This window comes from Haplochromis burtoni, unplaced genomic scaffold (assembly GCF_018398535.1).
Source record: "Haplochromis burtoni strain Fernald_Lab_line unplaced genomic scaffold, NCSU_Asbu1 Contig_15, whole genome shotgun sequence".
NCBI lineage: Eukaryota > Metazoa > Chordata > Actinopteri > Cichliformes > Cichlidae > Haplochromis > Haplochromis burtoni.
The window spans coordinates 2,593,723-2,618,865 of record NW_024582376.1 but is presented as its reverse complement, the minus strand read 5'-3'; the positions used below and the strand labels follow the sequence as shown (position 1 = coordinate 2,618,865).

Sequence of the window (25,143 nt, the reverse complement as noted above, 5' to 3'; positions counted from 1 at the left end):
GGCAACCATCAAAGGAAACAGCCAAATAAAGAAGATATTTCTTTATTTTTATAAAGTTATAAATTGTAAATGAGAGTATAACAGTGCGTAAAATAGGCAGTGTTGTATGTCCCGCAGAGCCTCTCAGAGCAGCAAAGTCTAAAGTACACATACCTATAATGTTTATAGTCGTTATGAACCCCGTAAATGTTACGAGAGAAGTTATGAGAGGCTTTTCGGACAGCACGTGAACTCAACACAACACGTGAAAACGCGCTTGGCCGCGCCCCTTCATAGTAGGGCGGGGAGAAGCTGCTGTTTGGTGTGTTGATGTCAAAAAGTTACACAAGCACGGATGAGGTTTTACAACAGGGTGGTTTCACAACTGGAAACAGGGCATCACTCCGATAGCTTCCATTCACACCTACCGGTTCTTCCTGTGATCGCGGACCTGTTCTTTACGGGATTATTATAGGCAGAGGGAGAAGAAAGAAAAAAGAGAGAGAAATCACTCCACGTTCAGTGCATGTCAGCGGGAAATCATTCACCAGACGCGTCCACGCCTTCTCTCTGTGGACAATAAGCGCCAAGCCGTGCGTTTCACGACCCTAACGGAGCGCCTGGTGACCTGAGCTGATCGGGGGCTCTCCGGTGTGTTAACGTGACTGTCTGGGTCGTCGCAAACAAGTAAGCCCGCTGTCGTGTGTTTGTCTGGGCCACGGTCGCCAGCAGCACAGCCACAACCACCATAGTCGCGTCTATATATATCAGTGCTCACTTTGTGGAGACTAAGGGGGGAGGCACTTGTGGCTTTTGAAGTCTTCACCTCGTGGACCAAACCTTTTCGCGATGGAGTTGGGGTCAGTGATTTTGACGATCGGGGGTTCTGTGGGATTTTTCAAGTTCGTGAACAGCGGGGTCGGAAAACTCCCCACACCCGAGTCTGCCTGCAGGAACGTTTGGAAATGGAGAAACATCTCCACGTCGTGTGTGCACAGTATGATCACCGCGACGTGGGCAGTGCTTTGGTAAGACGTTAAGACGTTTTTAATTCAGTGTGGATCTGCTTGGAGGAAAGGAAAATGTTGGGATTTGGTTTTGGTTTGGTTGTGCGCATAGATGGATGCGCAGGGATGGGTCCATAATGTGGTTTTAAACACGGCTGTATTTGATTTTATTTTTAATGCTGTTTGACTTCTTTAGTCACTGTTTACATAGCTTATGGTTTATTCCGCTTATCCCTATGACCCCATGTGTTAAAAGAAGCGCACTTACTGACCCAGGCATTTGGAAAAGCTTTAACTGAACCGCTGTCAATCCGTTTTTTCCAGCTTTTTCCTGCACCCGCAGATGGCCGAGGATCTCATAGAGACTCATTCCGTGTTTTCTCACGTCTTGGTGTCTTTCTCAATCGGTGAGTAGTCTCCTACTTAGTTATCTCGTAGTTGTGACGCTATGTGTACGGTTTTACTGAGTGCAACCATCCTGAGGTTAAGTGTGAAATCTAATTCCTGGATGGCGCCAAAGTAGCTCCAGACTAAAGGGCTTACGTCGTTTATGTAAAACCTTTTATTTTAACGGGCAAATCCGAGCCATAGCTTGGCAGTTGTCTATATTAGATTAACCAATTGGGCACCTTTTTAACTGAATTTCATCTCAACAAATGAAAAAAAGTGATTTAACAGAGCTTAGCTTACTGTTCTTTATTTCTTTTAAATAAAACTAATCATGATTTGATATTTTAGTTACATTTTCATTTTTTATTATTTAGATATTTGTTTTCTTGATTTTATCTATTTAATTCAGTTCTTTTATGTACTTTATATGCATTTTTTTTTAAATTTCATTGATCCCTTAGTGCAGCAGATGTGGGTAGGAGTGTCAGAATGTGCATGTTCAACCTCTGGAGACATCAGTTTGAACCACTTGAGTTTTAAAAATTTCCAGTTTGGCCATATCTCCATCTTAGGAAACAGCTGTTGTTTTGCTACAGAATTAAACCACTACTGATTTTTTTTTTTATGCTTGTGGTTATGAGTAAGTCAAACTTCTTCAGAGCTTCAAACAAAATAACTGTAATGCCACACATATGTTACATGTTGCCCCAGAGGTCCAGTAACAGGTGCAGCTGCTGCACGAGCTGTGCAGGTTTACCTTTTTACCCCCCTTTTTTTTATATAGCACTATCACCCATAGGTTCAGACATGTAACCTTCATCCATGGCTGATTTATTACTTTTACCTTCTGCACACGTGTCTCTCGCCGGCACACCCAGTCACCATTTTTCTTAACAGACTGAGAAGCAGATAACCATTTACCGCCACTCCAGCAGCCACTTCAGAATCACCAGATAACCTGACAAGCAAGGTCTTTGGGACAGCTTCAAACCTACACTGACTGATGAGCCACTGTGCGGCCCTGCTGTTTGTTACGGTGGTTAATTCACCTGAGTCATCTAACAGATTTGTTAGATCGTGAGCCACCTTTTTTAAAAAAACAAACAAAAAAAACACGAATTTTGAGGGTCATAGGTGAGAACTGGGTAACCGGTGAGGAGGGTAAAGAGTCCATGCTGGAAATGTGACTGAAACAAATAGTATTGTTTGTATTGCTACAGTTCTGTTAGCAAATGATTAAAAAGGTCTAAAGTCAACTTTTACATGGTGGAACGTGCATGGTTTGACTCAAAGATTGCTCAAAAAAGGCAAGTCCACTTTACTTTATCTGAAAAAAATATATTCGTAAATATATTCAACAGCAATTATGGAGTTTATTAAAAATATACTTTTTATTTTTATTTTTCTCACTTTTTTCCCCCATGTGAGGGATTTCTCTGTAATGTTTGTTTACCTGCTGTACATTTATTTAGGTTAATTTGTAAACTTGAGATATTTCTCAGTTTTTGAGATAAATAAAGTTTATATTATCAGATAATCTGAATCACACCGGACCAAATCAGAATGGTGTGGACATTAAAATGAGCATTTTTACACCCTAGAGCCTTGAAATGGTGAATAAGCTAAACCACAGGTTTAACCTGCTTTCTTTTTTACCGTTAAATTAATCAATATCATCGTAGCAGCTACCAGGATGTGTTTAAACCTAAAACTGCGTTTGACTGAATCAATTAAGCTCGGCTGAAGTTCACATACTGTGTATCAAGTAGGCTACGTTGAATTTTACCATCAGCTCTCTAAACCAGATTAGAAACTTGCAAAAATTCGATTTTCCCTGATTTCATTAAGATCTTTCAAACCAAGGTGCTCTTGCTACCCCGATTTCTTAAAATAGCAACTTTGCTCTGTTTTTACTTTTTCCTCATTAATGCTTTGAGTATTCTGGAGCAGCCTTTGGCACGTGAGCTCTCTTAACTCTGCACATTTATTGGATCTGTGCCAGGCCAGCGAGGGCTAACAGAGGATTCCCGGGATATTTGACATTCCTTCAGGAAACGCTGCTTTGGAGGGGACGAAAACGAGGAGCAGTGTTGGGATCTGAAGATCAATGAGGGCCATTATCATCGGTCCCAAGCACTGGGTGTAACTCCTGTTACAGTCATGTGACTTGACCAAGACGGCAACTGTGCAAAGAAAGTCACTTGATGTGTGCAAGCTGTCCACATCAGATACCACAGAAAGGCAGAAATGTGGAGTGATTCTGGGCCCTCAGCAGGTTTTCAGAGACTTTAGGGCAGCAGATTTGTGCGCTGTTCCTCGCTGTGTTACCACGCTGCAGACCTCACAGTAACATGACATCAGTGGTTCCCCACTTTTGTCCAGTACATAAAGCTGTCTCTGAGATAAAAAAATGTAACACAATATCCTGCTTTCTCATTATACAGTGATAAGCATAATAAGATTCATGCCATATATATTTTATTTTACTTTTTAAGTACTGTTGTGCATCTCCTTCCAACCGCCTGTCAAACCTAGTTTAAATTGGGAGATTTTTTGTGTATACTTTTACTTAAAAATGTTGTTATTCCCTGTTGTTTGAAAGTTTGTGAGCACATGTGCGTAAGTACAGTATAAAAGATGGCCGTAGCTTCTATGACTTCACCCATTCATGAAGTTCTGTTAGCCATGTTGGTGTTTTGAAACCATGACTAATAAGGGGCGGGTCTTACTGACTGTAAGTGCTGCATCCTCCCTGGCTAACCACTTGCGAGTTATTAGCCAATGAGCCTGGATGATCCTCTGCTCAGACACTTAAAATGAGCACAAGTTATAAAATGGACTTGATGTTTTATTCGGTCTGACCTGAGCCCATAAACTGCTCAGGAAAATGTTTATAGAGGTCAGGATATTGTGGAGTTTTCCCATAAACCTCTGTATGATCCCAAATCTGTATGCAGCCCATGTGCAGCTCTCTCGTTAGGAGTTAAGAGGATGTAGGTTTAAGGCTTCACTCATCTATGAAGGTGTTTTTCTGCCACTGGAAAAAAAAAACATTTTCCCAAAACAGAGCGAAGTTGTAACTTTGAGTTAATAACTCCAAATGTCGGGTTAATTCCTCAGAAGTCAGTAAGTTGGCATTTTGAGAGAATGACCAAAAATTTGAGTTTCAGATGGAGAAATTGTTGCGTCAGTCTTTTATACTTGCCGTTCAAGTACTCCGGCTCATTCCCGTGCCTATAACAACTTCAAGTGTTCAGTGTTGGTGGGTTTCCTTACAGGACAGCTCTGGTCCTTCTGCAACCTTTGTACTGATTTACAGTGGCTTGCAAAAGTATTCGGCCCCCTTGAACTTTCCCACATTTTGTCACAGTACAGCCACAAACATGAATCAATTTTATTGGAATTCCACGTGAAAGACCAACACAAAGTGGTGTACACGTGAGAAGTGGAACAAAAATCATACATGATTCCAAACATTTTTTTACAAACAAATAACTGAAAAGTGGGGTGTGCGTAAATATTCAGCCCCCCGAGTCAATCCTTTGTAGAACCACCTTTTGCTGCAATTACAGCTGCCAGTCTTTTAGGGTTTGTCTCTACCAGCTTTGCCCATTCTTCTTTGCAAAACAGCTCCAGCTCAGTCAGATTAGATGGACAGCGTTTGTGAACAGCAGTTTTCAGATTCGTACTTATGAAAGTCTTTCAACAAAGTCACTGAAGTCACGTATCGGCCCTAAAATCACACCGTTTGACTGCCCCTGCTTAAGTAAGCAATTCCCCTCCTCTAATGTAAGCATGACAATCAAGCTCATTTGGAAGAATCCAGTAGAAACTCATCTTCTCTGCCCCTCTGAGCGTTGGTGATTGTTCTGTGTCAGCTTTACACTGGAGCTGTGCCCATCATTTAAAAAAACCCCCCCCCCCCCTTCTTTTTTTTTTTTTTTTTTTTTTTTTTTTTGTCACTCCTCTTTTTCACACCTGTGTGTCAGACAATACTGAATGAATCATTATGAAAACACAGCAAGTCATGTGTTCCGGTTGGCAGGTCATGACTTTGACTGAAAATAACCTTTGAAGCTGAAAAAGCTGGTGTCTAAAAGACTACACTGGTGATCAGATAATAGCAACGCGTAAATTAAAAGCTTGATGTCAGTCCGCATGGATTATTTAATCTGTGGTGGGCGCTAATTTGTTTATGGCGAGTGGAACCCAAGCTTGACAGAAGGGTCCTGGTGTCAAATTTCCAACATAATGGAGTTAAATCCAGCCTCGATGAATGCCCCGCGCACCCTCGCACCCCATCCGTCCCCATCCTCAAGCCTTCATTATGTTTTCAGCATTTTAAAAAGCCATCACCATGGATACGGCTAATAGCAGGCAGGGGCGCATAGCAGTGGAGGATATGAATAGGCTCTCTCTAAGAGGCATCTTGGTTGCCTTCGCTGCCGTCACGGAAGCAGACACGCTTGGATGAGCTCGAGTCTGATGTCGTCAGAGGAATCTGGTGCGTTTGGCTTGATTGATCGAGTGATTAACGAAATGCTCTCTGTGTCCACAGGTTACTTCATCTATGACTTCTTTGACATGTTGAGGAGCCAGAAGCTGAGCCAGTCCTGGGAGCTGCTCTTTCATCACATCGTGGTACGTGTTCAAAAATAAAAATAAAAGACAAATGATGTCATATCTTGGCTAAAGCTGTTTCACGTTATAAGAGAGGCCTCTTCCAGAGTGATCTCAGCTCAGAGTATTGGTGCACCTGCGAGAAAGACAAAATACCGGTCTTTCTTGTCAAGTAACATAGAGCGAGGACTAAAGGGATGATCGTACCAGTGCGACAGCCTCCCTCCACTTCACTTCAACCTGCTTTTTTGTGAACTTTGAAGTCCTCCTGACTTCCCCCCTCACACTCGCTGTTCAACCACTCATTTGTTTCTATCACATTCCTGTGAAAGCCGGGCATCTTAGTGGCATGTTGACCCCCAGCATGCTGGCATATTTTCCTGAGGGGAAGTGGAGGTCAGAGGATCTGACCCTTCCTCCGGCTGTGCTCTAAAGAGGGAAAGGAGCTGAAGTGGCAATATAGGGAGAAAAAACCCCCCAAAACATCCTCACTGATTATTTTCTCTCCACGCTTCTGACTGCATGACCTACATCCAGGACCATGCAGGTGTTGTGTATTGCTTTCTGTTGCCAAGCTCTTTCTCTTGTTAGTGTAAGTGTATTACTGGCAAGAGCTTTGTTGAAATTTTTATCAGGTGCAGGTTGCTGCCAGGGCTGGAGCAGATTTGTACTGTGCAGCAGTCACAATTTAAGCCTCTGTTTGGGTGTTAATAAACTGTGTGGAAGTATTTTTCTGCAGACTTTAAAAAGCAGGTCACCGGAAATTATCACGCTGATCTTCCAGTTGCATATTTGTAGATGTAAAGTATGCGTTAAAAAAACAACTCTTTGTATTTCGGAAATGCTATAAATAAATGCTATCGCTAGAAAGATACAGGAATGTTTTTGGCTCATCCGTTCTGTTTTTTTTTAATGCAAATGATTCCAAGATAGTATATGGAAATTCCTTATACACGTCATTTCTCTGATATCTGACATGCATCATCGATCTGGTATTGTCTCCACTCTTCTGTGAGGATTTGGGTTTTTTGTTTTTCCTTTAACCAATCGCCAAAGAGCAATGAATCCGCCTGAATCAAGTGTTGTTTTAGGACAACGCCCGACATGCATCCAGGCCAGCATGCTGGTTTTGGTGGGTTTTTGAGAGTGAAGCTGAGCAAAGGAAAAACAGTCTCTGGTGTGAGGCGACACTGAGAGCACATGAAGATAAATATGGTCCCCTTTGTTAGTGCGCTTCCTTTGTTCTGCCACACAGCTTGACAGCCATGTTAAGGCCCCGTTTCAACCAATCCCATCACTTGATACTGTAGCTGACGGCTGGTCAGTAGTGTTCGCGTTGTTATTGTATTTTCCACCTCACATTTCAGTCGAACTTTTCTTCTCCATCTTCGGTAGTTAGTCCAATCCCTCATTTTGAATTTAAGGAAACTTCTTTAGTTGTGAATTATTAGTTATTTTACATGATGCCACAACAAAAGCCTGCTCAGAGGAGTTGATGGATTCAAAAGTTTTCCCTGAAACGGCACCAGAATGTCCGATCAATTACAGAAAGTGTGCATAAGCAAATAATACAACAAATATTTGAGATTTTCTTTGTGGGTTGCTGGAAGGACACTGTCATTATCAAAGTGGTCACTGAGCACTTGACCCGGCGGGAGGAATTCTGTTTGTACTCAGTGACTAGAGTGTGTGTGTGTGTGTGTGTGTTTCCTAAAATTTCAAAAGCTCTAGATTAACATGCAAAAAAAAGACTTTATTAATCTCTTTTTCTTCTAATTTGCCAATGTCAAACCATGTGTGTTCTTTGAATTATTAGTAATGATGCAAACACTTGCACTTGGAGAAATACTTGCATCTAGCAAATTTGCAGTTAATTAAACTTTGGAAGGTTTACAAGAAACCACTGGTCAATCTCAGTCTGCACAGCATTAAAAAAGAAAAGTTCCCAGCAACACCATCTTTATGGCTGTGCTCATATCCAATAGTTTTGCTGGAACAGGATTTGGGGCAAAATAATACATTATTTGGTGTTTAGGTATCAGAAACTGTTCACTAAATGTGTTTGTGGACATAGTTTTAAGAGATAACTTCACTGCATCCAACTAAGGTAACAAACATTGGAAATATTGGAATGGAGGGCTGCTATTGATTGATTTTTCTGGGGATTCTCAGTGTGCATCTTTGTCTGGCTTTATAGGTGCCGGGTAAGACTAAAAGTATTATTTTCCAGCATTATTTTGCTAATAAAACTTTGGCAAAATTGGTTTTTAGTTCTTATTCAACTCAGACATCACTGTCCTTACCACCTCACCAACCTGCAGTTCAAAGCTGCTGTTTCCAAAGGGCAGCCAATCGGAAGAAAGCTGTCATATAGAGAGGGCAGGTGTAAGGTAAGGATGGATTATTATGCAAAGATACTCTTGGGGAGTAAAACAGTGTCAAGATGGAGCTAGAAATGAGCTTTGCTAGAAATTCTCAAATGTTTTGGATTATTTGTGGGAAACAGCTCCAGCATCACTTGTCTGTAGGTGACAAAGGACTAACTGGGAGGAGATATTTGTTTTCCCTTTTTTCCTGAAAGTCTCGTCTTTTCCTCTTTCACTTCCTGGAGGTTTAGTGAATGGGTGCTTTGGCCAGGCCAGCTGGCTTCGGATTGTCATTAGAGCGTGGGAGGCCATTCACACAGCTCTCTGTGCTTCTCAGCAAACTAAATCTCTTTACACCCTTCGTTTCCCGATTGTACCATTCATCCTTTTCTGTGACGTCCTCCGCTTCATTTCAGCGTTAAGCAATCCTCCCTCAACTCTTTCGCTATATTGACATCATCTTGACTCATTTCTTTTCTACTTTTGTTGCTCTTTTCCTTGTTTCTTTCAAATGCATATGGTATACAGAAGGTTACTGTGTCAGGTGTTCACATACCAGTCACCTGAAGTCCAAGGAGTTTTCCCAGTGTGCTAAGACCTGAACCCAGTAAGACCAGCTGGCCATGCAGTCCTAGAACAGAAGGCTGCTCTCTAGTTAATCTTCAGCTCATATGGGCAGCCAGCTGATTCATATTCTCCCTGCATTTCATCTCCCCATTGCTGCAGACCTAGTGTACAATCTGGCTTTGCCTGAGCAGTGACACATGCAAACTAAAATGTGCATATGCCATGCTGCATGTAGAGCAATTGTGTGACTGGAAGACACACCCTCCCATATTGTCCACAAGTTATTGGAAAATATGGGAGGGTGTGTCTTTAGAGAAAAGTTTTGAACATGTGTTTAAAAAAGTTTATCCTTATATGTTGACTGCTGATTAATGTAGGCCATAAAATAAAATGCTCAAAACAAACCCTCTGACTAAATATTGTTGACTGTACAGGTGGAAACGCGTGTAAAAATACATTTTGAATGTCAGTTGTGGTCACACCTGTTGCTAGTCCTTGTAAATGTGAAGTGCACACTAACTTAGTGCAGTTTTGCTGATCTGTTCTCGCGGTCCAGGAGAAATAATAAGTCAAACTCTCCATGGAAAGTTTTTTTTCCCCCTACTACTTATTGACTGCTATGCAGAATACAGCTTCTTATTTCGGTCTCAGAAAAATGTGGGCCCTGCCACACTCACTCGGGCCTGATGAGATCCTGTCTGCCGTAAACTCAAGCTTCCTTTGCAAAACAGGAAGGCCTGATCGCTCTGACAGGAGTCGGGTGGCTTCTTCTAAGGGTCAAAGATATGTACCTACAATGGTATATTTAATGTGTGATAAAAATATTGTGCAGAGCTTTCTAGAGTAGGGCATAGTTAAATAATGTCAATTTTTTTCCCTTTGTTTGAGCTAAACTGTACCAAAGTGATCGCTTAAAGAAAACACCCACCCCTACGATGAGTATGTTTCAGCCATATTTATTCATGACTCTCGGAAACTGTGAGCACATAATTAAAAAGCAGAAGGACGCCAGCCAGACGCAGTAGGACATACTTTTTTTTTTTTTTTCCATGAAGCCTGAAAGCATGTGAGTAACAGTATATATTGAATGTTCTCGTTTGAGGTTTTAATGATGATACACAGTAGAAGCACAGATAAACTCACAGCTCCTTCACTGGGGATTTTATGTTTTGCGGCATGTTTTCTTTCATAAATGTCTGTCATCCCTCTCTCATTAGGCAAAATTGAGTTATCTTCAGTGAGCCGTACCATAGCAGACACTTCTCTGAAGCAGATCAGGGCTTCACAGGTTAACTGACTGCTTCCTGACTGCTGTAGCCCTTTAAAAACCCAAATCTAAGTATAGTATTGCTGATGATGATTCTACTATTTTTCCTCCTCATCATGTATGCTCACATTAGTCCCATGTAATACTTCGAATGCTCAAGTTGGTGTTTTAAACACAAATGCAGAATTATAGGATTGTTAATGAGGAAGCCATTAACTTCTCAGGTGCTCTGTTATTTCCAATATTGCAATAAAAAGCCCAGATCACACATACAGTGAAATATGGAGCTATTAATCATCTGTCACATTACTTCTAAAACAGGTTCACCAATAATTTATTACAACAGCTCAGTAATTTGGGGGGGAAACAATTAAATTAAGACATAACTATGTAATAGCTTTTACCATTTAATTACAAGGTAAAACCAAGTAATAACCCTGCTGGGTAATGTTAAACTAACTAGGGGTAATAATGTAGATTCTAATGTAACAATACCTATGAGGTAAAACCAGTTGGCAATAGTAGTATTGTAATATAATGACTCGCAAACAAAAGAGGTACTTTCTGAGCACTATTTGGAACTAAGTATTTTTAGTATAATGATGTAATGATGACGATGTGTAATGCTGAAATTAAATCAACCTTATATCCTAAAAATTGTCCTTTGTTTATTGGCTTTAACATATTTTATGCTGTTGTCATTAGTACTAGGGCACATGTCTGCCATAGTTTAGTACCTGGAAACATTTGTATTAGCTTTTGTGTAATAACCAGAAAATATATTAAACTGTTAGTTTCTTACATTCAGTTTAATCTGTCATGATAACCCTATACATTACTTGGCTAAAAACATTGTTAATACTAGGCTGTTTCTTACTTTTAGCTTATATGTAAAAGTAAGATATATGTAATTAAATAGTTTTACATGGTTACCTAGTTCTAAATTATTGCAACACTATTATTGTGTTGTTATTATAGTGCTGTAAACAAAGTGCAGTTGGGTTCTTTTGCTTTAAAGCACCTTTCCAATAGATTTCATGAGTAAAACTGACTCAGTAAACTCCTAAATATAGGTCAGAGAGCTGCATCAGCCTTATCTTTGGTTAAAGTGACTAATGTCCTGATTATGTTGAAGTAAATAAACCAAAGAATTGGCCAAAGCTACACCTAGATAGTTGCTCTTGTTCTTCTAGATGGTGACAAATCCTGGATAAAACTTCTGCTGTGTCCATTTCATTTCTATCGGTGTTCCACAAAAATCCTTTTAGCCAGGTTTTCAAATTCAGTCTGGGATAGTCTGTCCTTCTTGCTTCATGTTGTGCAAACATCAGATATTAATGGACCTTGTGTCAGTTTACCAGGAATGAAAACAGATATTTGTGGGAGGAGAGCTCAGCTGTCTCAAATACCCAGTGGGGAATGCCACATTTAGAGGCTTGAACATATTTTATTTGGCTGTCACTGGTGTCGGGACGCATGTTTACTGGAATGCCTTGCCTGCTGCAGATCCTCTACATCATTCGACACTGAAACCTGATTAACCTGCACATTTGTAGCTTTATCAGCTACTCCTTCCAATATTCGTTCTAAGGAACCCTGACTCCACCGCAGAACTTAAATATTTCCTGATTGCACATGGAGAAATTTGTTGAGCCTTTACCTCCTCTGCCACTGGAAGTTTAACATCAGCCGTTTTTAAGCGCATATGACGTGTTTTTGTTTTTGTCTTTGCTAGTAGTCGTATTTCAGCCTGAGAAATACAAAGACAACACGCTGAGAGTAAAGTAGGCCAATGAGATGGCAGAGACTGGAATGTGGGCATATATTTATTTTGGCCATGAAATATGGTGTATCCATGTGTATGTTGGTCTTTTTTTTTTTTTTTTTTCTTTGGTGGGGGAACCCTGCAAATCCCCAGATTGTGTGTATATCCAGACAGGAGGGCAGACATCTGGTCTCCACATGAACCTCAGGCTCCCATGAGCAACATGGAGCAGAAAACCTCTAACTTCCTGAGTGGGCTTCTGCAAATGTGCGCTCGTTCTCCACACATTTCTGTTCTGGAGCCATACATCATATATCACACACTCTGCCTTGTTCTCCACCACTCCATCCTTGTGTGACTGCCAAACATCTCCCCCGTCCCCACTCGTCCACCTACTCTCCGCAGCTTGTACCACCCACTCACATGGCTACATACCAATGAGATTCTCCACACTGGTAGTATAATATCTGGTTTTTGTTGAGGTTTTTTCTTTTTTCTCCACCCTCATGGTATGTCTGAAGAACTTCCTTGTCCGTTGTTTTTGAGACAGGCACAGTTTATATTCATGATGCAACAAATACAAAGTAGGAAAATAAAACAACAATTTCAGTGACCGCAGCTTCTTGTCTTGGATGACAGAGATGCTTTGGACTTTGTATTTGTTTGTTTATACAGAGCTTTTTGTCTGCTGTAGAGGCATTTGACTTTGTTTGTTATGCCTGTTGCAGTAGCATCTTATCCCACTGGGTCTCACACGTTTTACCGGTCCAGCACCAGATAGTGGCTAGTTTTTATCTGTTTATCTTTTTTACTGCTCATTTCCTGTTTCATATGTTTTGCTTAGGGCTTACTAGAGTAACTTTGCATAATTCACAGTTCGGGATAAGAATGCCTTCATGCACGCCATATTGGTGATATTCCCACAGCTTTGCACCATTTATACCAGTGGGAGAGCTGACGAAAACCTCCACATCAGCGCTGGTGTAGGTGGAGAGGCATTTTTCTAATGCTTTTTCAAACTGCTGCAACATCCCCTGTGTATAATCTGTGACTCTCTGAGCTCCTGCACTGACATGTCACTAAAATGTGGAGGTAATGTCCTTGTTCCCCAACATCCGACGGAGACCTTGTTAAGTGACAGAGTGTAAAGGCTGGTACGGCTCCATGCCTCGATCATACCTTAAGTGCTTGCAAGTCTGCTGGGGTCCGGGTCACATAGTTTTGTTATTTTGTACATTGTCTTGCAGACAACGTCACAGATTGCTGGAAACACATCGGCCAAATAGTCATTCCTGTTATATTTCTTTGAAGTCTACACCTAGGGTGCATAGGGTGCCTGCATAGTTGGTGCTTACTAATGTAAAGTGACAGCAAAAAACACTGGCAAATTTGCTCATGCTTCTCTTACAAGAATTAGTTACCGATTCATCTGTAGTGCCTGAGAAGTTGGGGGAAAAATATTATCATTGATTCTTGGATTTTAAATGTTTTTAAGACAAAGCCATAGAGAGCACAGCAGCCAGAACAATGTGAAGCCCATCACGGTGCATCAGTCTTAAGTGTCAGTGAGGCTTTTCTGTTACAGTGGCTTCCGCCTACAGCAGGAAAGAGCACACATGCCATGCTTCCCAAAGAGGCTGGCTTTGAAAAAGGGAAATGGCGCTTGTTCTTGTTGGCATAACAACCAGGAATGCTGTTTGTAGAGGCATTCCTCTATCAGTGGGTTTACAAAGGAAGGAGTAGATGTCGGTAAGCTGCAGGTCACGTCAGAAAAAGCGAGGTGGGGCACATAACAACTGTGTGTTTGTTCTCCACTAGTGCCACACCTCATAGCCTCAAACGAAAGCTTAAAAAATTAATAATAATTAAAAAAAAAAAAAGAAGATAGTTACTGTGGGAACACCAGAGGTTCTTGCGTGTGATTGGGTGTGGGTGGGTGTGAAAGCATGTGAGAGCACAGCGGAGGAACAACCTTACGTTTAACCTTTGTAGTAAATGCAGTTAACCATTTCATTTCCATGTCGTTAGTCTCACCTGTCCTACTGTAGTCATCGGGATTTTTTTCCTTTAAAAAACTCACCAGTGCACGCGCTAACTATAGTTCAAACTTGACAAATTGTGGGTTTCTTGAGTGGCAGAAATGTCTTTCCAACCTAATTTTGGCCTCAACCTCTGGCTGTCCAGTGGGCGGCGTGAACACAAGAACTCAAGAACGAGGCAACTTAAAACTATAGGCACATCCCCTAAAAATCTTATACGAGTACGAATCCTTTGTGAGACATTGTCCCAGCTTTTCCATCATGTGTGTTATTAAGATTACAGCGTTACAGGATAAAGGTGTCAGTGGTGGCTGAAATGCTGGTGAAGGAAGTAGTAATAGCTGGCTGATAGTTGATGTAGGTCAAAGGTCTGATTCCAATGAGTCGCCCCCTGCTGGTCTTTAGTAAAAAATGCAGGTACTTCAGATCTGGAAGCTATGTTTATCTTTGCATCCAAAAAGGTTTATATTCTCTTTATTAACAAAACGGTCTGTTGAGTCTACGCTGTCTTTAATGGAGGATTATGGATACAGCCGTGTTGTGGTACTTTAAGGATTCTTCTGTCTTATTTTACGGTTAAAGATGACCAAAACATGCACAACTGCAAATCCTATCATCAGCGCTCTTCTCAAATCCTTGGCCACTGCGGACAGAAGTTAGGTCATTGATGAGGCATGCAGTCCACTGGAAATAACCACTACCTGTCTCTGCACAGCCAGTGCCTGAAAACCTCGAGTGACCAAAGCTGTTTTCACACAGGAACGTCAGAGATGTCGGGATAATCCAAACGTTGTCCAAAGATGAGGTCGCTCGCTTTAGCCCAGCTGTCGCTCCTGGAAATGTGTGTGATTTACTGATTTTTAGGCAAGGGTGCCACCTGGGTAATGTGTGCAGGAGTTACCTATTACAGGATTACCTCTTATTATCTTTGCATACTATCCAAAGAACAGTAGACTTTGTGCTATGAAGCAAAGGGAAAATAAGTAGTAGTCAAAAAGGCTGGGACGTCATAGAGCTGCTGTGCACATGTGAAAATAGCTCAAGCTTCACCAAAACTAACCAATCACTGAGCCCTGCTCCATAGCCTGTATTTGAAATGAGACATACCCGGCTACAAATGAAAGCCATACACACAATTTAAACTGATCACGGAGATGCACGAACAAATATTTGTGCAGTTACTCACCAGATGTTGTGCTGCTGTCAGCTGAGCAGAGTTAACACAGGTCTCATGATAACAGTTATGGGCTCCATGCCTCATTCTTGTACACAGGCCTGCGTGAACCTTCAAACTTTGGATTGTGCATATGATTGTTAGCATGCTATGGTCCCATCTCCCCATCACTCCACTGCTGTTGTACCTACTAACAACTTTCCAGCATCCTATGCATTGAGCTTCTTTGTAGTTTCCTGTCCGTCAGCTAAGCATTTCCTGCCCTCTTCTTTAGACACACTCGGCCTATCCATTAACAGATTTTTTTATGAGCTGTGACTATCTTATGTGCTTATATATTATATGTGTAGAGCAGTAAATAATCAATAATAGAACATGCACCTACATCCGTTTATCAGGATTATTGTTATATGGCACACTGTGTTGCACAGCTGTACTGTGCTGTACTCAGACGGGTTTGTTTGATTGATGAAGCACCTCCTCAGTCTCCCATGTCTGTGATATATCTCCCACACATGCGCACACATGTAAACTGCAAACGCAGCGTTGCACCTCCCTTGTTAATAACCTCCCTGCCTTCTTTAGTTATTATTCAGCGTTCAGTTTGTGCAAACGGCACGTCACCGAAACCTGAAATTCTTCTCCGACTGAGTCAGAGTACGAAGTACTGAAAGAACTGGTTTGTCACGGGAATCTTTTCGCTAACTTTTGTCCTTTTTTTTTTTTTTTTTTTTTTTTTAACAGGTGTTACCTCTCTTTGCAACAATGTTTGATTGAAGATTTCTGAAAAAGGAAGAAATAACTTCCTCTTTCATCAGGTTTATCCGCTCTGGTACTTCTAGTCAGTTCAGCCTGCACGGACCGATTTTCAGCACAAATATAAGTCTTTGCACATCTATCACGTGAACTTTGCCCCACTTTTGGGTTGGTCCCTTTCCTTTAAAGCTTGGGAAAACTTGGGATTAGTGACAACCTCATCTTCACTATCTCAGCGCCCAGTGTTTTCCCCCTGAAATAGGGCAGAGGTGATGGTCCCTCACCTGTCTGTCTAATTGAGCCCACAGGGAAAAGAATGCAGCAACAAACGCTCGTGCTGCTTTGTTTTCATACAGGTGTGTGTAATATAGGTTCATTACTAACTTATTATAGACATGTTGTATGAGACTATTTTTCAATCAAGTTAAAAAACCTCAAGGTTATGTTTGAGCTTGGTGATTTTAGTGAAGTGGCTCCCCACGGTAAATTTAAAGCCTTTTTAGATTTTTTTTCTTTTCTTTTATATGTTGCAATCATCTCCTGCAGATGAAGCATTAACATGTTTTTCAAAGAATTAAACTTAAAGTTCATTCTTGACATAAAAAAACTCAATCATGCCACAAAATCTTCCTCAGATAAGCTTCCTTTAACTTTTTAACCACTCCCATATATAAAACAAGCTTTTCAACCAGTATATTTTCATGTTAATGTGTTTAAAAAAATCTTACTCTAACAGCTGAATGTGGTATGATGGGGTTTTGTTTTTTAAATTCCATTTTGCTGTGGGTTGTGCAGTTACCTGATGGGGGTCATATGTGGGTGTTCCTGTGCTCCTCTGTGTGAAAGATGTGCTTCAGTGTGGCAAATCCAGTTAATCCTGAATTTATTCCATCACGACAGACGCAGAGACCGGTGGTGTAGGGGGGAGTGGGATTACTGGGAGTCCCTCTATAAGTGCAGAGTGCTGACCACAGAACTGATAATCGGGGTTGGCCACCATTGCTTAGGGATGACAAACAGATGGGAGACACCAGGATCAGCTTTGGCTACTTTCTGGTATCTGGTGGCTGCTCGGCCACAAGGGGAGCTGGAGGAATCCAATCCATAAGAATGATTTTCTTAGAGCTGTTTATTGCAAAACAGCAATGTTAAAACTCCTGAAAGTGTAGCGTTTGCACACCTGCGTCACATGCACTGTGCTCGTGCTCACACTCCATTATATCATTGGAATAAATAAATTCAGATCATTTTTTTTTAGCAGGACTTTTGTGCACATCCCTTTTTTCTTACATTCTTTTTCTTTTCTTTTTTTAACGACCCATTACCCAGACACTCTCAGCAGCCTTGAAAAGTATTACCGAAGATGTTTTCTGGCCCTGCGTGGCATTCTCCTATCAGCGTTCACATAAAGATTAGGTTAACGGCTGAAAGGACATGAACAAACACCAATAAAAGAGCGAACTGCCAAAGTGGACACACGTGATTTTTCTCTTTAAGTAACCATGGAGAGGGGCGGGTGGTGTTGTTGTAGTAAATGTAGTTGTTGTTTTTTTCCTTTATGACACAATGAACAAAGACTAAATCCATCTGTGTCACCTTATCACCGGATTGTATAAGGACCCGTGTTCTGACGTGGTTTATTCACCCACATCAGATTAGACTTCAGATGAGCTTGTATAAAGACCACTGCTAGATTTTGTAACCGTGGTCTGGCTGCTTATGGGGGCGTGTGGATATGTGGGTGATTACACAGGTTAAGCAGACTGCTCTTCTTCTTGAGTGCTTGGGAGATGACAGAGAAGGGCACTAAGGGTTATTGATGCGCTTAGCAACAGGGATAGAGCTTGGATGTGTTTTTCAGTCAAAAAAGACCCTCCACTGTGCTGTCCTTACTGTAGTAAATTAACCTGAAGGCAGTGAGTGCCCTCATCAAAGCACCAGAGGAGTTGATTCAGAGCTCTCAGTTTGATGTGGTAGCTATTCATGGAAACTCTGTTTTGTGAAGGAGGCAACAACGGCTTTCGCTCACATTCAGTTGTTTGGAGGCCAAACAGGTTTTTGTAGCAGCCTTTAAAGTCGGGCATGGGGATTGACTTGCTTTTGTAACCAACCTCGTGTGGCCTCCAGAGGAGCGGCAGTTTTTGAGTTGACAATTGTCACTTAGATTTGAATTCACTGTGAGATTGTGGGTTTGCTCACTGGAGCGTGTGTGTGATGATTCGCAGGTGTCCGGTCCTCTGTTGGTACCCGTGAGAGTGTTTTCTGGTGCATGTTGTGTGTCTAAATGATAACAGTCTGGACTTTTCATTCATCCTTTTGGTTTTCAGTGGTGGAAACGGAGCGCCCTGTCCTTAAGTGTGACACGGGGTTTTTGTTCTTACTAAGTTACTAATTACTAAGTTGCTTAATCCATTCATATGTTGTTGGCAACCTGTGACAAAATGTCATGACATGACACGTCACCTTGTTATTTTGAGGGGTTTGGAGTCAGCACCTGTGCTGCCACAGAGGAATGTCAGAGAAGGGTGACCGGGCCACTGCTGGGTGTGTGATCTCACCTGTGTGTGAATGTTTGGTGCTGTATGCCTTTCACATTATGAGGCATAGGTTGGTTGCCAAATGCAGTTCCTAGTTATTACTGTCATTATGAGCTAAAGGCAGGTAAATGGTGTGATTTGTGCTCTGAGTGTGTGTTTTGTTGTGAGTGAGGTGGAATCCAAAAATAGTCTTTTACAGTTCAAATAAAATCTAGTGAGGTAACTCCTCTGTGCTGCGGTCACAGTGTGCACTTGCTTTTAGGAGTTTAGGAGGAAATGAAACACATCCAGCAAAGAAGAAGACGTTGAACTTTACCTCTTGGCACTAATGGATCCGCTATATTGTAACATGTGCAACTCTGGGGATGGTGTGACCCTCACATGGCTTGTTGCCTAATCTACAGGAACGCGTCACATGACATTTTGCTACATTACAGTCATCACATGAAACGCAACATGTTTCTCCAACAGAGCCAGCCCTGTTTGTAAAGGTCATGTTGTCACTTCACACATCACAGCACCCCGTGACCTGTAGCAGCTGTTTTCTGCTTTTCCTTAAGTCCGCCTTTATTTCCAGCTTCCACTCCTAATGCATAAACAAGCCAGTTTAAGCGGTGCAGTGACTGAGTGTGAATGAAGCCTGATGAATGCGCGCGGCTCCTGTGGAGAGTTGGCCGAACGGAGTATAGACGCTCTCCTGTCATCCAGATTTTATACCTGAGACTGCTGGGAAAATGTTGCACAGCAGCTTTTTGTTTTCTTTCTTTCACAACATCCCATAATTTTTGCAGTATGACTCCTCCAGGGTTTGAGTTGTTTGAATGATGATGCTGCCACCTTGTGGCACGTCTGTGTCAGTTACATCACAGACTTTCATAAGCACTGTGTGGGAGTGGCGGTGCTTCACGTGGTCGTTAAGTAAAATCCTGACATAAGTGGCGGCGCGTTTTCAGGGCAGAAGTTCAGATGTTCACACATCCGCCTCCTCCTGATAGGCTGAGAAGATAAGAGAAAGCGACTGCTTCAAATCTCACTGCCATGTTTTTAGATTAAGTTACAGTGCTATGATTTTTTTTTTCTTTTATCATATCAGTTATCAAATTCCAGCACATAGTGTCTGGTTAAACATTATCTTGTAAACTTATTCAATGATGACGAGCGTAAAAGCTTTTAAGATATGTATATGCTCTCTACACTCACTGGCACTTCCATACATGCAAATAAAAGATTAAAGGAAAGCTAACCTATAAAAATGTGTTTTCAGGAGTCATTTAAAACAAATAACAGAGTCATCAGGAAGGCTGTTCCAAAATAAGGGTGCCACAACCTCAAAAGCACGATGGCCTCTGGTTTTAATATCAGAGTGTGGGAGAGTCAGGAGACCCTGGTTAAAGGATCTCCTGCAAAAATGGGTGTGATGTGTGAACACTGGCTAGTTTTTGAAGTGCACCAACAAAAAAAATATTCTCCACAGCATTACACCAGCATAAAAAGTGCATATCTGGTTACTGTTGCCTTCCGATCAGCTCAGGACAGCCTGTCATTCTCCTCTGACCTGTGGGATCGACACCACACACAGAGAACTGCACTGCGTATTTGCTCTTTTTCAGCCCGGGAGATGGTCATGTGGGAAACTCCCAGCAGATCAGCCGTTTCTGAAGCAGTCAGACCAGACCGTCTCACACCAGCAACCATGCCACATTCAAACTCACTGAGACCCATTTTCGTGCTCATTCTGAGTCTCGCGTTGAACCTCACTTGATTGTGTCTAAATGCATTAAGTTGCTACCGTGTGATTTGCTGATTAGATGTTTGCATTAAAGAGCAGATGAGTATCTAATGAATCTGCTGGTGAGTGCATCACAATGAAAAAGTGATGCACTCACAGACGAGAAGAGAGTGATATTTATAATCGTAGTGGTAGTTATGGTAGAACTAGTAGTAGTGGATAATACTGTTTTTGGTTTTTCACCTGCTGTAATGTTCCTCTGTGCCGTTTTCTCTCCTTGTCTTCTTCTGTAGGTGATCACCTGCTTCGGCCTCGCTGTGGTGTCGTGCCGCTACGTGGGCTTCGCCGTGGTTGCCTTGCTGGTGGAGATAAACTCAGTGTTCCTCCACATCAGGCAGATCCTGCGCATGGCCAACATGGCCGCGAGCACGCTGTACCGCGTCAACAGCATGATCAACCTGGGCACGTACGTGGTGTTCCGTATCAACACGCTAGCCTGGATGACCCGGTGGCTGGTGCTCAACAGGGACAAGGTGCCCCTCCTGGCCTACACGCTGGGCAGCGTGGGCATGGCCATCATGACGGCCATGAACATCGTCCTCTTCTGCCGCCTGCTCAGGAGCGACTTCTTAAAGAGCAGCACCCGGGAGGCCAAGAAAGAAAAGGAGATGTAGAGAGGAGGGGGAGGAAGGTGAAGGATTCAGAGGGGCACACGTTACTGTACATTAACACGCCGTGGCTGAGGTTCTGTACTGTCTGTACTGCAAGCGTTTAAATACTCATAGCTGTAAAGACAGAGAGATCTGCACCTCCCTTACATTACAGGTACAAGTACTCCAAGTGTAATCAAACAGCCGCACCTCAGACCCATCTACCAATCAGCTGCAGTTTTCTCCCATATTTCAGTGCTTCATATAAACAAATCGAGGCCTTGTGAGACACCAAACGCCTTATTGTCACACGGCGTTTCAGCTCAATCGATCCTAAAATGTAGCTCGCGATGAGTGACAATGCACTGAGCCCCTCAAACGTCCATGTATGCAGCCAGCGGAAACAGAAACATAAATATAAAATATCTCTCTTTACTTTGGAACAATAATCTCTTATTCATATATAGACATATATCTCTATACATAGGATATATACACGTTATGCTGCTGTGAGTTTTATTTCTTCGGTGGGGGTGACGTCAGAGGTGAATGCCTTTCCCACCAAATCTCCTCAGCTAAAAACCGCCTGCTACCTCAGGGCTCACACCAGTTCTTTGCCTCTTTCCAACACTCGCAATGCTGCCGGTGATTGGCAGCAAAAAAAAAAGAAACAAAAGTAATGTCTGCTTGTTGAATAAAGAAAATCAAGCAAATGCAAATCTTTGCTTAACGAAAGAATAATGACAACTGGGAGGCAACAACGTGTGTCTGTTTTGTCCTTTTACATTTAACCCTGATGCTTAACACAGCTCGTGCCCTTCAGTTCGGCCCACGCGGCGGGATCTTCGCGTCGGTAAACCTCAGAGGAACGAGGCGAAATCTCCACTGATGGCATCACTGTCCATGAGCGGGCAGCTGCGCTTTAAACTTGAAACCTGTGAAGTGAAAGGAAAACCTAAATGATGTAGATTAGTTGAGTAAACTCAATAATTAGAATAGTAATTAATATTTCAACAGTGCGCCGTGGCGTGTGCGTCTGCAGTAGGAGCTTTCAGACAGGCAGGAAGTATCAGCACATTCCTACACCTCACCTCAGTGACCTCAGCTCAGCCAAGACCACCAGAGATGCTTTTACTTTGAAGGGCTTTTGTAGATCTTTGCCATCCTGCATTTAGTTTTAAAGTCGCAGATGAGCGCGACAGAAAGCAGAGAAAACCCCGAGGTGGGCGGGAACAAACTGGTCTGAGAGCTGTGAATACAGCAGACCGTTATTTACACAGCCTCACACGGCCTCTCCTTCCAGCTCAGCCCACAGCATTATAGCTCTTCTAGAATTGATGCCATTTAGTTTTTTGCTTTTGATATTTTTGATGTTTTGCCTTTGTGTATAATCAGTGTTTGATTTGTTGTATATCTTTGTAATTTATTTGTGCTATAAAAGACGAGTTTAAGGTGACACAGTGTTCACCGAGTTTTCCTGTCGCTGACATGATTGTGTTAAGACATGTTAGAGGGTGGGAGGGCATTTTTTTAGCAAATTTTTTTTTTTCCTCCTTTCTTCACGTGCAGTTTCCTCACAGTGTGCATGCTTGAATATGTTTATGTTCAAGCCGTGAAAAGCAGGCCTTCCAGCCCCAGTAACAATCACAGCGCACAGCAAAAAACAAAAACACTATTTGGGAGAAGACAAAAGTTTGAGTTATTGTTTTTGTTTTTAATTAATTTTCTTTTCAATGTTAAATTTGCTTTTTTAGGGCAGCTTTGTTGTTGGTAATTGAAGTTCTTTCTAACAAACAAGCTTTTGCTCGTGAACCTGTTATGAATACGGCTGTAATGTTATTGAAATTGTGCTTGTACGACATCATTTGTTCATCATGTTGCTGTGTGCTTTAATGAATTGTGACACGCCTTAGCAGCCAAGTCACATTAATGACCTGATGATTTTATTTTATTTTTAAAGCATTCGTAGTAGCTCTGATCACCTGTATGGCTTTGATTTCCAAATGCGACTGTCCCCAGATCTTATGAGGTCAAAAATATTAAGTATTGTGATTCAATATTTGTGACTTGTCGGCATAACGAGAAAATATTTAGGCCAAGAGGCATTCTAAAGTCCACCAACTTTATCAAAACCCACAAATTATAATTACTCCATCAGTGTGCCCTTGTTTATTCATTCATGAAGTTCACTTTTTTCTTTCTTTCTGAAAGTTTTGAAAGCAAAAATCATCCTGTCATCAGACTGTCGCATATAAATATAACGGTGTAAATATAAGTTTTATTTTTTTCAAGTTTTGTCAAAATTGTTTTGTAATTAAAATTGTGATATGTACGTTTATCTAACAACGCTATTTGTTTTAATGTGTCGATTAAAATAAGTGAATAAAATCAAAGGAATGAGCGTTCTGTTTTAGTTTCTCTGCAGATTTTTGGATTAGCATCGGGGTTATAAAAGAAGAAGCCAGTTCGAGGTCCAGATCTGGGGCGTCCGACTCACTATTAGTCATGTGTGACGTGACCCAGTTTGATCTCAGGTGGACCCAACCAATCAAAGGTATTGTTCGTATTAAAGAAACAAAAGGTCCGCGGAGGTGACACAAATGCTTTTGGGGTCAGGAAGGACGTCCTGTCAAATAAAACATGTGACACTCATCACTGTGGTGACCTCTTAAAACTATCTTCTTTTATTTTGAAAAACCAGAACTATTTTAACAGGGATTATTTTGTCCAAACTCCATCTTCTGCTATTATAAGTGCATTAAAATGTACAGATCACAGTGAATCTACGAAAAGCACTAAAGGTTAGATATGTTAACAAGTTTTAGAAAGAAATGCAAACAGCGTTTACTTCTTTATAGCCCAAACTAACTTTACACAGACCTACATTCATGTTGTATGTTCTTCACTTAGTCCTACAGGGGACTGGAGACCTGACCCGGTGTGCTGCTGGGGATAGGCTCCAGCTGTGCAACCACTACCCAGAACTCGAGAAGAGTAAAAATGTTGGACGAGTTCGAATTTTAGCGACCTTGTCCTCAAGGTCAAAATCAGAAAAATCAACTTTTCTGATGATCAGCTACGATTTTCAAATTTAGGCTATATGTGCATCTACCAGGAGGCTGAGGGGGAGTGACAGTTGAGTTTTTGTTTTTTATTCTCTCGCCTGAAGGAGGGAGTATGTAATTGGATCTATGTGTTTGTCTGTCTCTTTGTTAGCACTCTGGCATCCACAGTTTTTAATTTTGTGTTAAATTTTTGTGACGGTAGATACCGGGGCTGATTTAATTTTGGTGAAAATCTGTTCAAGGTCATGCCACTTGTGAAAATTTCTAAAAAAAAAAAAAATCTATATTACCCACAATTTTTTCTGAATAGTCTTCAAACTTCAGAATATACTAGCGCTTGGTGGACATGAGTAGCTAGGTTGGCTAAGCATTTGACCTTGGCCTTCACTGTGAGAGCCCAAGGTCAAAGTTCATATTGAAAAAAAAAAGTTAAGAAGCCATATTGAGTAATAAGTCATGTTTTTCCCAGCTTATAGAAATCTAACTGTTTATTTGTGCCACTCTGCCTAGACCTCTTCCCCCTCCTTTGCCCCCCATGTACAATTTTCTAGATCTGCCGCTGGTTAAAGGTTAGGTCCTCTCCAAAACTTTAGAGCAATACGATAATCACTGGGGGGCATAAGCACTTTCTTTGTTTGAAAGTAAAATTTAAAGTTTACTTTTTCAATACAAAATTATATGACTTCATAATGACACAAAAGATTTATATACTACACTAGATTTCCATATTAACAATGCTGGCATGAGCATAAAAGATCAAAGTTAGCATAGCCCTTATTCTCAGGTGCTCCTGTTATCATTATTACTATTAACCTTGCATTCCTTGTCCTGTAAGCGACTCCCAAAAGGTCCAAATGAGGTCCCCAGCCTTCATGTTGAGAACCACTGCAGCAGTGTCTCGCTGTCCAAGGTGCTGGAATCACGCGCATCCTTTCATTAAAGTGCACAAAGCAAACACGCTTCGTGCACGCGAGGCTTTAAAGTTTCGCGTCTTCACACGCACGAGCTGCGCCTTGATCCTCCACAGCAGCGGTCCCCAACCTTTTTTGCGCCACGGACCGGTTTATGCCCGACAATATTTTCATGGACCGGCGTTTAAGGTGTCGCGGATAAATTCAACAAAATAAAACTAGTACCGGTACCGAAAAAAATAAAATTTATTCATAACACACGTGAAAAGACCCAGGAAAACCGAGTAAACGATAACAAAATAACGCTGAAAACCGATAAAA

General features: G+C 41.6%; 1 protein-coding gene across 1 annotated transcript; it reads left to right on the top strand.

Annotated features, from left to right (window-relative positions):
• The first annotated feature begins 295 nt into the window (after window positions 1-295).
• Window positions 296-23,239, top strand: tlcd2 (TLC domain containing 2). The gene is made up of 4 exons (XM_005915895.3): window positions 296-1,007; window positions 1,311-1,393; window positions 5,935-6,017; window positions 20,490-23,239. The coding sequence occupies exons 1-4, from the start codon at window positions 829-831 to the stop codon at window positions 20,868-20,870; spliced, it is 726 nt and encodes a 241-aa protein (XP_005915957.1). The 5' UTR covers window positions 296-828; the 3' UTR covers window positions 20,871-23,239.
• Window positions 23,240-25,143: the final 1,904 nt, after the last annotated feature.

What these genes read in the sequence shown, in the direction of transcription:
- tlcd2 (XM_005915895.3), top strand. Translation starts at nt 829, where the DNA reads ATGGAGTTGGGGTCAGTGATTTTGACGATCGGGGGTTCTGTGGGATTT. An exon ending in GCGACGTGGGCAGTGCTTTG is followed by an intron (nt 1,008 to 1,310) that starts GTAAGACGTTAA and finishes CGTTTTTTCCAG; the next exon opens with CTTTTTCCTGCACCCGCAGA. An exon ending in CTTGGTGTCTTTCTCAATCG is followed by an intron (nt 1,394 to 5,934) that starts GTGAGTAGTCTC and finishes CTGTGTCCACAG; the next exon opens with GTTACTTCATCTATGACTTC.